We start from the raw sequence: 12,482 nt of genomic DNA on the forward strand, positions 1-12,482 counted from the left end.
AAAATATATAAAGAACACAAGAGGTTAAGACACAATCAATCCAAATAAACCAATTAAATATGGGGTACAGAGCTAAATAGAATTCTCAAGAGGAATCTCGAATGGCTGAGAAATACCTAAAGAAATGGTTCAACACCCTAAGTCATCAGAAAAATGCAAATCAAAACCACTCTGATTCCATCTTACCCCCATCAGAATGGCTAAGATCAATACCTCAAGGGACAACACATGCTGGCATGGTTGTGGAGCAAGTGGAACAGTCTTCCACTGCTAGTGGGAGGGAGTGCAAACTTGTAGGTGAACTCTGGAAATCAATTTGGCAACTTCTCAGAAAATTTGGAACAGATTTACCTGAGGACCCAGCTATACCACTCCTGGGCATATACCTAAAGGCTGCTCCACTATTCCACAAGGACACATGCTCCACTATGTTCACAGCCCCCCTATTTATAACAGCCAGAAGCTGGAAAGAACCCAGATGTCCCTCAACTGAAGAACGGATACAAAAAATGTGGCTCATTTACACCATGGAATACTACTCAACCATTAAAAACAAGGACATCAAGAATTTTGTAGGCAAATGGATGGAACTAGAAAATATCATCCTGAGTAAGGTAATCCAGATCCAAAATGACATTCATGGTACATATTCACTTATAAGTGGTTATTAGCAATAGCACAGGATAACTATAATTAACAAACCCAAAGAAGCCAAATAACGAGGGCCCAAGGGAGAATGGTTGAATTTTTCTCAGAATGGGTAACAAAGTAGATATTGGAGACCAATGGAAGGAGGAAATGGGATGGGAGAGGGGATGGGGAGGGGAGCCGTGCTTGGGGGTTCATATATATGGAGATCAGGGAAGGGAGAGAAGGGAACTCAGCAGTGGGAGGCAATCTCTAGGATATGCCAGAGGCCTAGGATGTGGGGAGCCTCCTCCAGGGGTTCTATGGAAGCAGCTCTAGCTGAAACTCATAATTGGGGTATATGGACCAATAAATAGCCACTTCCTGTAGTCAAGCAGGATTCCCAGTGGAGGAATACGGACAGCAACCCACCCACAAAACTTTCAACCCAAAATGTGTCCTGTCTACAAGAAGTGTAGTGACAAAGATAGAGCAGAGCTGGAGGGAATAGCCAACCAATGACCAGCCCAAACTGAGTCCCATCCAGTAGGCAAGAACCAATCTCTGACACTATTAATGATACTGTTTTACTTGCAGACAGAAACCTAGCATAAATGTCCTCTGAGAAGTTCTACCCAGAGGTGCAGAGACTCACACCCAAACATTAGATGGAACTCAGGGAGTCTTACCAAAGAATTGGGAGAAAGATTGAAATTGAGGGACCAGAAGACAGGTACTCCACAGGAGACTGAACCACCAACCAAAGAGCCAGGTGGACATATGTAGCAGAGGAGCGGCTTGGTTCCCAACAGGAGGAAAGGCTCTACCTGAATCTGTTGCCTGTCTTCCTGGCGGGTCTCATTCCCCTAAATGGACTGCCTTTTCTGGCCTTCATGGGAGAGGATGTATGCAGTCCTGCAGACCTGATGTGTGGCAGTGCAGGGGTAGGGGGTGTTATCTAGAAGGAGGACTCCTCCTTCTCAAAGGAGAAGGGGAGGAAGGAATGGGGGGAGGTTTTACATGAGGGGGGACTGGGAGGAGAGGGGCAGCTGATATTGGGATGTAAAGTGAGTAAATAAATACATAAAAAAGAAAATTCAAAAAATTTAAACAAATTTAGAGCCACTGTTGGTGCACAGTTTTGGAGGCCTCCAACTACGGTGTGGCTTATTTGTTCTTTGAAACTGTTTCTTGCTGTGTAATTTTCACTGGCCTCATCTCAGTGTCCTAGGTGCTATGATTACTCTGTTGAGGTTGGCTAGGAAAAAGGGATGTTTCTATGTGCAGATGGGAAAATGTTATTGCTTTAATTGCTAAAGAATGAAGCACTGGTAACTCTGAGAGGCGGAGTATACAGCTCCCCTGGTAGCACTTGCATTTAGCCTTCTCCAGGTTTCTACCCTCCCTAGTGGAGAGGCTGGAACAACAGGTGTTTTGAATAATGCATTCCTACCACTTTTCCTGGCTCACACTTGTGACTTAGGTTATGTCCCCCACCTCCACCCCGCCCCACTTCATAATGCCTGAAGTTTGTAATACTTCCAAAATCCTGGGGCCTAATATTCCTCGAAAAAATCATCAACCCGTTACAGGGGTGCATACCCATTTCCTTGATTAACCCAACTTCATTTGAGCCTCAACAGTTCTGCCTCTGAGAAATGGGCACCAACTACTGTTGGTAAGTGGATCACTGTGGTCATTACCCATGGTCAATGACTTGTGTTTTATGGTGTAACCCTGTGTTACAGGAAAAGTCAAGGAAAGACCTGAAACAGATTTAAAACATACAAACTTTTATTAAACAAACCTGGACTCAATAATAGTATTTTATAAATTAGACAGCAGAAAAAGTTTTCCTGGGGCAAATATAGAGAGAGATATAGATAGATATATACACAAATCACAGTGATTTTTTTGTAATTATGCATCAGGATTAGAAAGTAAGAAAAAAAACCAGGCTTTTTCATTCTACATGGTAAGTTCAGGCAAGCTGACAGGCGCTCGGCAGCAGCGGGGTGCACCTGCACAGTGCATGTGGCACCTGTGTTATAGCAGGTCAAGTGGTGATCCCCACTCTGAGAAGAACGGAGGTTGATAAGGGGGTTTGAGTCTGACCTGTGAAGACCAGGAGCAATGCTCACTTCCTGTAAGTCACACAGGTAATGATATCTATTATATAACCAACTGGAGTAACTCCCTCACCTCCCAAATGACAGTGTGAGGTTGGATGCAAGGTTGTGAGATTTACAAGGCAGATTTGATTGGAACATATAACAGTTGGGGAGCAGATCCTCCCCCTAAACTGATGGGGATACACACAAACTAATGGGGGATCCCCCAAACTGATGGGTGTACCAATCCACACATAAACCTTGACGTTGCATTATAATTTTCAGGTGGTTTACAGTGTGTCTGACAAATAAGAATGACAGGTGACAGATGTTTACCAAATGCTTCCTATGGAGCTTCATCAAAAACAATAACAACAAAAACAAACAAAAAATCCCAGGAAATCAACATATTTCAAATCTACAGTCAGGAGTGAGACCCTTTCTGCGATTTTCACTTCAACATCAAGACCCACACAATGCTAAATCTTCACTTGGGTTCACATAGCAACACAGTGGTGATTGGTATGTTTTGGTCCAATGTTGGGATATTTGCACAGCCCGAGGGTCCTGTGAACAGTATTTAGCCATCAAATCACATTTTACAGTGTAACATGTAACAGCTAGTTAGATGAGACAAGCACCAATCCACAGCACTTAGTACTTTATCTGTACTAAACAATAAAATGTCAGTCTTAGTTGAAGAGCATGGAAACTTGTTTTCAAGTTAGTATTGGCTAGTGATTACTTTATCTTTTATACTTGGTTCAAATTAAGCTACCACCTGAGGAATTTGAAATTTATTAACTATCCCATTGCTTCATGAGAAGGTGCTAGGTGCACGCAGAGTCAAGAACAGGGTATATTTTCTTCATCCTTTTTTGTGGTTGCTTTCCCCACCACCCCTTCCAAATTTATTTTTCTGCATGTTAACTATGTGGACTGCAGAGGATCAAGGTTGGGTTCCCAGCATCCACAGGGCGGCACACAACTGCCTATAAGTCCAGCTGTAGGATCTCTGGTGCACTGGCTGGCTGTGTGTGCTGCAGTCACATGTACACACAGAATTAAAAATATTCAAATAAAAAATTATGATTCCTATGTGCTGTCTGATGTCACTGCGGTGACATCACATGGTATAATTTACAGCCTGATTAGGGCCTTTTAATTTGATTTTTAGGATTGGAGTCAGATTGCAAAGTGCTTTAGGAGCACACAGAGGATGAATGTGCACAATGTGTGATCTCCCCATGTGTGTTCAGTATTAAGGCAATGTTTCCTATGCTAATGTTACGTTATTTCCTACTTAATAGCAAACATCTACTGACAGGACTTGATTATAATCCTGCAATTTTATCTCCTGTATGTGTTTGTTTGTTTGAGGTACACAACCAAGTTAGTTTGCATATTGGAAAGCACTGGGAAAGCTCACTAAAAATTCGGCTCTGTACAAACTTTCATAGATGTTCCCTGCCTGGAACCTGAGTTTTCACGGACGGACATGGCTAGGAGAACAAAGTTGAGATGGTGAGAAGAAAATGTCATTTACAACAGAGGAGGGAGGGGCTTAAGGGGTGGATCCTTAAAGTTCCCTTCTGGGGATGTGGATACACTTGTGTTATCATAAAAAGGCAATCTTTGCACCCAGGTTGCCATGAGGCTAATGCTGTATGCAGAGTTCTGGCTTAATTTTAGGAAGGGATATTTTACTGAAAACATCTAAACTGGAAGATTTGAGGAAAGCCACACATTTGTGCTATATCTGAATAAGGGTCTACAGGGCATGTGGCTTCCTGACTTCCAAGTTTAAAGTGACCAGAAAGGAACTAAATAAACAAACAGTAACTAAATAAACAGTGCACACAAATGATTGCAAAATAGATAGAAAGGCATTTTAAAAATGCATATATCTCACCCTTTTTTTTGCCTGCAGGGCGACAGATTTTTCAGAAAGCTTTGAAAAATGAATATGTCACAGGCACATCAAAGTGCCAAATTTCCAGTTTGCACAATTTCTGTGCACATATACACTGACAGCTATAATCAAATGGGTCAAATTCAAACTTGAAAAGTTCAGTAGGAAAACACACAAACGAACGAACGAACGAACTAACTGACTAAATTCACAGCACAAACACAAGACTCATGAAGAAGGAGAAAACCTACAGTTTAACTATTTTTGCGAACTTCCCACTGGGCAGGTTTCCGGTTGTTGAAATGAGGCTGGGTTCCAAGGGTGATGATTATGTTGACTTTGCAGGAACCTGGATGCACATACCAAACCTTCTAGTTTCACAGCAAGAAACGGAAACATACAAGGAAAAAAAAGTTCTGCTCACTGGTGTGATGTGGATGTTTTCAGGGTTAGGTTAACCCCCCTCTGGCAAAGAAAAAAACAGGGAGATGGTTCAGTGATTGGCAACATTAATACTGAGTTACCTGTCAATCATATATAGTAAGAAACCCTGCAGACTGGTTAACTCAACATCCTCAGTTGCACTGAGTGTATTTTTCTCAACTACATGGTAAATTCAAAGCTATTCTTGGCGACATGACCCCCACCCTACTTTAGAATTCAGAAAAAAAACAAAAACAAAAATTTTACCTTGCAGACACGAGTTCTCATCCTCAGAAATTTTTGAATGTTTCCAGGTCTTTCTCAGATACGGAAGGGGTCTTGTCCAATTCCCTCTCTGGATAAGTTTCAAAGTTGGAGATGTCGCCATCACCAGATAACTTAGGCACAATGGGTGGCTGAGAGTCACGCAAAATAAATAAGCAAAGCAACAAATAAATAAAATAAGCGAATGAGGTGACACTGGGCAGCCCAGTGGGGACATATAGTGCCTGTCACTTGGAGTGTAAATTTTATGAGGGGCTGAAGGCACTCCAGTACTGTAGTCACATGGTGTACATGAACACAAAAATAGTACATGGCCATAAAGCACTAAATAAATGACAATAAACCTCTAGTAAATGAATTTGGAAGACTGAGACAGAGTAGTGGGAGCTCACTGGGTGGTTAGCACCATATATGAAGCTGTTCATTTAATTCAAAGGTATATGATAGTCCCACCTTCAGTTTTCTCTGTGGCACGGTCTCCCACTCCACACCTCGGAACCAGCGGTGCCGCTTGACGTCTTCTGCCCCGTTCTTGAGAGGAAACATATATATTCAGTAAAAAGCATTTGAAAAAAACTGTGTGTGCGCGCACGTGTGTGTGTGTGTGTGTGTGTGTGCATGTGCGTGTGTGTATCATGTCTGAAATCTCCCTCTAATAAAGCAGTTTAAAAATACAGTAAGTGGGCCGGGCGGTGGTGCACGCTTTTAATCCCAGCACTTGGGAGGAAGAGGCAGGCGGATTTCTGAGTTCGAGGCTAGTCTGGTCTACAGAGTGAGTTCCAGGACAGCCAGGGCTATACAGAGAAACCCTGTTGGAGAAAAACCAAAAAAAAAAATTACAGTAAGTGGCCAGGTTTGGTGGCACATGCCTTTAATTCCAGCACTCTGGAGAAGGAGACAGGTAGATGTCTATAATGTTGATGCCAGCTTAGTCTATACAAGAGATTTCCAGGACAGTCAGAACTATATAGTGAGACCCTGTCTTATAAATAAATAAATACTCTAAACAATAAAGAATATTAAGTCAACCATGAGTGGCGGCATATGCATGTCATCCCAGTCCTGGGGAGGTGAGTGGGTCACAAGTTCAAGGTTACACTCAGCTACTACATAGTGATTTTGATTGTAGCCTGGGCTACACAAAAACAGCAAATAGGGGCCAGAGAGATGGCTGTTCTTTCAGAGGACCCAGGTTCAGTTCACAGTACCTATATGGTAGTAGACAACCTCTTATACCTGCGGCTGCAGGAGACCTGAGTCCACTTTGGCAGGTAATGTTCCTGTGTCATATATACATAGAGTTAATATAAACAAACAAACAAACAAACAAACAAGCCAAAAACTAACTTAACATTGGGCGTAGTCTGGGATCCTCTGAGTGGATGACGTCATTGTCAGTGAGCAAACTGAAAGGATCTAGCATGACTCACCTTCATGTTGCCCAGGCGCCGGGTCCTGTCCACCACCAGCAGCTTCTTGATGAGGTCCCTGTGTGAACAGAGAAGACTCCACTTGGATCCAGAAAATGCCAGAATCAACTCAGGTGCTAATCCCACCCATACCACCACACATATCTCCATTATGGGAAAAGGACTTATCAGGTTTTGTGGGGAGCAGGGCAGGTAGACAGCTTGCACCCTGGGCTCCAACCTCTAACAATGACCTTAAACGGCTGACTTCCAGCCTCTACTTTCTACATGCCTGGGATGTAGACTAGCATTCCATTTACATGGTAAGGGATGGAGACTAGCCCTAGGGGCATGTTAGTGCCAACTGGGCCACCAGCACACTCCCCACTGAGCTAAGTACTCCGCCAAGTGAGCTACAAGTATTCTACGCTTGAGAGACAAGAGTTACAAACTGTCTACCAACTGAGGTGTAAGCATCCTCCCCACTGAGTTACAAGTACTCTGCCCATTAAGCTAAAAGCACTCTAGGTACTGAGCAGCAGGCACCCTACCCACTGAGCTACAAGCCCTCAGCCAACTCTGCCTCAAGCACTCTCTCCACTGAGTTACACACACTCCACCCACTGAGCTACAAGCCTTCCAGCCGGTGCATTTTGTCTGCAATCCTTTAGCACTTATCCATTCTAGTATCGTTCCTTCCAGTGTAATTAACTGAGGAGGCTATTTTGCAGACCACACCTGTGTTCATTTACATGGTTCTATACAGGGAAACTGAGTCTGCAGGCTGCACACACCTGTGGAATATTCTCCTGTGTCTTTATTGTGGATAAAAGACAAGAGAATGCAAAGGATGGTAAGGTGGATTAAATCAAAGACTTGGAGAAGTAAAGGCAGGGTGGAGACAGAATGCCATGGGTATGGCTGTGTGTGAATGTGTGTGTGTGTGTGTGTGTGTGTGTGTGTGTGTGTGCATGTGCACGCATGTGCGTGCATGAACACTCATATACCCAAATACCCTGCAATCCACAGAACCTATAATAATATCCAGCAGGGACTATATAGCTCAGTGAAAAAGATGTTCTTAACTCAGTGAGCAGAGTGCTTGTTGCTCAGTTGGTTGAGCGCTTATACTCAGAGAGCCTTCACCCAGCCCTGGGTCTCATCTGATGCATCACATACCCTAGATACTGGGGGCACAAGTCTGTTTGTCACCCTGTTGTTTGTCAGGAAGCTGAGGGAAAAGGATCAGAAGTTCTGGGCTATGTGGGATCCTGCTGCCTAACTAACTAAAGGAATAAAATAAACAATTGGAAACTAAGGCTCATTCTGGTTAGAAAATGCTCAAATCCGACCACATTCAAATCAAAGAAAGTTGAAGGTATTAATGTTTTATTTAACATACAAATATGTTCTGCTTTTTTCTTTTTCACCATTTTTGCCATAATCTTCATGAAATGCATGGTCAGCATGAATACTGAGCATTTGTTTTTGAAGCAGTGTGTTGAACTCTAAACATCTTACATCAGAACTGAAAGGGAGACATAACAACAGAAACTGAGGAAATTCAGAAAATCTTCAGTTCCTATTACAAAAGCCTATATTCAACAAAACTGGAAAATCTAGACGAAATGAACGATTTTCTAGACAGATACCAGGCACCAAACTTAAATCAGGTCCAGATAAACCATCTAGACAGTTTGAAAACCCCTAATGAAATACAAGCAGTCAATCTTCCATGCTCATGGATTGGCAGGATTAATATAGTAAAAGTGGCCATCCTGCCTAGAGCAATCTACAGATTCAATGCAATCCCCATCAAAATTCCAACTCAATTCTTCACAGAGATAGAAAGAGCAATCAATTCTCAACGTCATCTGGAATAACAAAAAAATCCCAGGACAGTGAAAACAATTATCAACAATAGAACAGTTTCTAGGAGAATCACTATCCCTGACCTCAAGCTGTATTACAGAGCAATAGTCATAATAACTGCATGGTATTGGTACAGAGACAGGCAAGTAGATCAATCAAATAGAATTGAAAACCCAGAAATAAACCCATACACCTATAGTCACATGATCTTTGACAAAGAACCTAAAACAATTCAGTGGGGAAAAAACAGCATTTTCAACAAATGGTGCTGGTTCAACTGGAGGTCTGTGTGTAGAAGAATGCAAATTGATCCATTTTTATCTCCTTGTACAAAGCTCAAGTCCAAGTGGATCAAGGACCTTCACATAAAACCAGATACACTGAAACTAACAGAAGACAGAGTTGGAAAGAGCCTTGAACACACTGGCACAGGAAAAAATTTACTGAACAGAACACCAATGGCTCAGGCTCTAAGATCAACAATTGGCAAATGGGATCTCATGGAACTGAAAAGCTTCTGTAAGTCAAAGGACACTGTCAATCTAGAGATTGGGAAAAGATCTTTACCAACCCTACATTCGATAGAGGGCTAAGATCCAATATATACAAAGAACTCAAGAAGTTAGACTCCAGAAAATCAAATAACCCAATTTTAAAATAGGGTACAGAGATAGAGAGAATTCTCAACGGAGGAATTCTCAATGGCTGAGAAGCACCTAAACAAATGTTCAAGATCCTTAGTCATTAGGGAAATGCAAATCAAAACAATCCTGAGATTCTACCTCACACCAGTCAGAATGGCTAAGATCAAAACCTCAGGTGACAGCAGATGCTAGAGAGGATGTGGAGAAAGAGGAACACTCTTCAACTATTTGTGGGATTACAAACTGGTACAACCACTTTGGAAATCAATCTGCAGTTCCTCAGAAAATTGGACATAGTACTACCTGAGGACCCAGCTATATGTTATATATTGTTATATGTTGGGCATATACTCAAAAGATGCTCCAACATATAACAGGGACACATGCTCCACTATGTTCATAGCAGCTTTATTTATAATAGCCAGAAGCTGGAAATAACCCAGATGTCCTTCAACAGAGTGGATACAGAAAATGTGGTACATTTACTACTGAGCTCTTTTTTTGTTGTTGTTTTTTTTTCGAGACAGGGTTTCTCTGTGTAGTTCTGGCTGTCCTGGAACTCACTCTGTAGACCAGGCTGGCCTCGAACTCAGAAATCCGCCTGCCTCTGCCTCCCAAGTGCTGGGATTAAAGGCGTGTGCCACCACCGCCCGGCTACTACTGAGCTCTTAAAAATGATGACTTCACAAACTTTGTAGGCAAAGGGATGGAACTAGAAAATATCATCCTGAGTGATGTAACCCAGACCCAAAAGGACATACATGATAAGTGGATATTAGCCCAAAAGCTCAGAATAGACATGATACAACTCATAGACTATATGAAGCTTAACAAGAAGGAAGGCCCAAGTGTGGATCATTCAATCCCATGTAGAAGGGGGAACAAAATAATCATGGGAGGCAAAGGGAAGGAGGGACCTGGGTGGGAAAAAAAAAGGAGGGCAGGACTAGGTATGGGAAGAGACAGGAGAGAAGTCCAGAGGGCCAGGAGAATGAATAGAAATAAGTAGCAGTGGGGGGGTGGGGAACTACTAGAAAGGCCCAGACACCAGGGAAGCAATAGGCTTCCAGAACCCAATGGGGATGACATTAGCTGAAACACACAACAGCAGGGATATAGAAACTGAAGAGACCACCTCCAGTAGATAGACATGGCCCCCAGTGAAGGGATGGGACCATCCATCCATCCATCCAAAATTTTTTACCCAGAATTGTCCTCATGTACAGGAAATGCAGAAACAAATATGGAGCACAAGCTGAAGGAAAGGCCATCAAAAGACTGTCCCACCATGTGTTCCATTCCATCCACAGACACCAAACCCTGACACTCTTGTTGATGCCAAGATGTGTTTGCTGACAGGAACCTGGAATTGCTGTCCTCTGAGAGGTTCTTCCAGTATCTGACTAAGACAGATGCAGACACTCACAGCCAACCATTGGACTGAGCCCAAGGACCCCAATGGAAGAGTTAGGGGAAGGGCTGAAGAGCATTGTAACCCCATAGGAAGAACAACAATAGCAACCAACCAGACCCCCCAGAGCTCCCAGGGACTAAACCACCTACCAAAGAGTACACATGGGTAGGTCTATGGCTCCCACTACATATGTAGCAGAGGACTGCCTCATTCGGCATCAGTGGGAGGGGAGGTGCTTGGTCCTGTAAAGGCCTGATGACTTAGAGAAAGGGGTAGTAGACGGGTGAGGTGGGATGGGGGTGGGTGGATGGGGGAGCACCCTCTTAGAGGAAAAGGGGAGGGGGATGGGGTAAGAGATTCGTAGAGGGGAGACCAGGAAGGGGGATAACATTTGAAATGTAAACAAATAAAATGATTAATAAAAAGGAATTCTTTATGATATGTACAATTTCAGTAAAAAGAGAAAAAAGAAAAATAATAAAGAAAAATGAACTCTTGTGGTGCCACAGAGATTCATTCATGAGGGGTTTTCCTAGCTCAGTAAATAAATAAAAAATACTATATTTACACATGCAAATGATCATGAAGAAGAACCTAGGGCCCCACTGTCTCCTTCAAGGTCCTACCTCCAATAAACTAACTTCTCCACTAAGCCCTTCTTAATGGTTCAAAGAAAAGTTAAAAATTTAAACAAGTTAAAAAGTTAATAAAGAAGCTGTGTATGGTAGTATATACCTTTTATCTCAGCATTCAGGGGTCAGATTCTATGAGTTCAAGGCTAGCCTGATTCTAGGCTAGCTAGGGCTATAAACTGAGACCCCTGTCTCAATAAACTAGTTAATAACTAATAAATGAAATAAACAGTTAGATGTATAGAGGGAAGGATGGATGGATGGATGGACAAACTGATCCCTTACACAACTGGTTCCAAATCTGCATTAATTTCAATACCATCTATCTCAAAAGAAATGAGATATGTAGCAGGCCCTTTGAATATTAAATTTCAGTAGAATGAGAAAAACTGAAACATTTTCCCTTCTGGTGGAAACAAATGACTGACAGAATTGCACTGATTCAGAGTTTGTCAGGAGTGTGTGCTTGCAGTGTGATTTCACACAACTCTGAAAATAGACATGGGGGCATGGCAGGAAACCAGGAGTACACTTACTTAGAGGTGAAATCCAATTGTCTGGGGAAATCTATTTTGCATGCAAGGATTTTCTGGTAAATCCCAAACGGGTTGTCATCAAAAAATGGGGGAAACCTGTCACAGAGAGAAGCATGGAAATTTAGTAGAGAGTTAAATACAAAAATCATATCTATTTTGTGCCAACTATTTTCGTCTAATGGAGGCAAAAAATATATTTGTTTGTGTGTCAAATGGATATGCTGCTCAATAACTGGTCACATGGCCATCTGAAGACAGATGGGAAACAGATGACCTTAGGAGATAGTATAGCCACAGGAGGAGAGGAATGGCATGGAGGGTCCTGATGGCCCCCAAAGAGCTTCAGTTGATAGCTCCCCCCCCAGGGGGGGGGGGGGGGGGGGGGAGGAGTGATCATTATAAACCTTCAAGAGGCCAGGCTTAGTGGGAAGAAGGTAGATTACTGGAGATGCGCTCTTCAAAGACACTGGGCCCCAGGTTTTTCTTCACAATCACTTCAATGTGAAAAAATAATTTTCTGTTGATTCTAAAGTATTCTTTTTTGAGAGTGTGTGTGTGTGTATACACACACACACACACACACACACACACACACACACACACACACACACATATAT

The 12,482-nt window shown here is 42.5% G+C and overlaps 1 protein-coding gene across 2 annotated transcripts in view; it reads right to left on the bottom strand.

Moving 5' to 3' along the window:
* Positions 1-2,399: 2,399 nt before the first annotated feature.
* Positions 2,400-12,482, bottom strand: part of Prkx (protein kinase X-linked) — a 31,956-nt gene continuing 21,873 nt past the window's right edge. Inside the window, exons 5-9 of one of the 2 annotated variants that reach the window (XM_028773465.1) lie at positions 11,866-11,961; positions 6,789-6,846; positions 5,812-5,889; positions 5,341-5,489; positions 2,400-5,115 (exon numbers count right to left, since the gene is read on the bottom strand). In XM_028773465.1, coding sequence (XP_028629298.1) covers positions 5,364-5,489; positions 5,812-5,889; positions 6,789-6,846; positions 11,866-11,961 — 358 coding nt within the window. In that variant the 3' untranslated portion in view covers positions 2,400-5,115; positions 5,341-5,363. The remainder of the gene's footprint in view (positions 5,116-5,340; positions 5,490-5,811; positions 5,890-6,788; positions 6,847-11,865; positions 11,962-12,482) is intronic. The other variant, XM_028773466.1, reaches the window with a different exon arrangement.

The sequence above is a fragment of the Grammomys surdaster genome, unplaced genomic scaffold (assembly GCF_004785775.1).
Source record: "Grammomys surdaster isolate TR1022 unplaced genomic scaffold, NIH_TR_1.0 228, whole genome shotgun sequence".
Lineage (NCBI taxonomy): Eukaryota > Metazoa > Chordata > Mammalia > Rodentia > Muridae > Grammomys > Grammomys surdaster.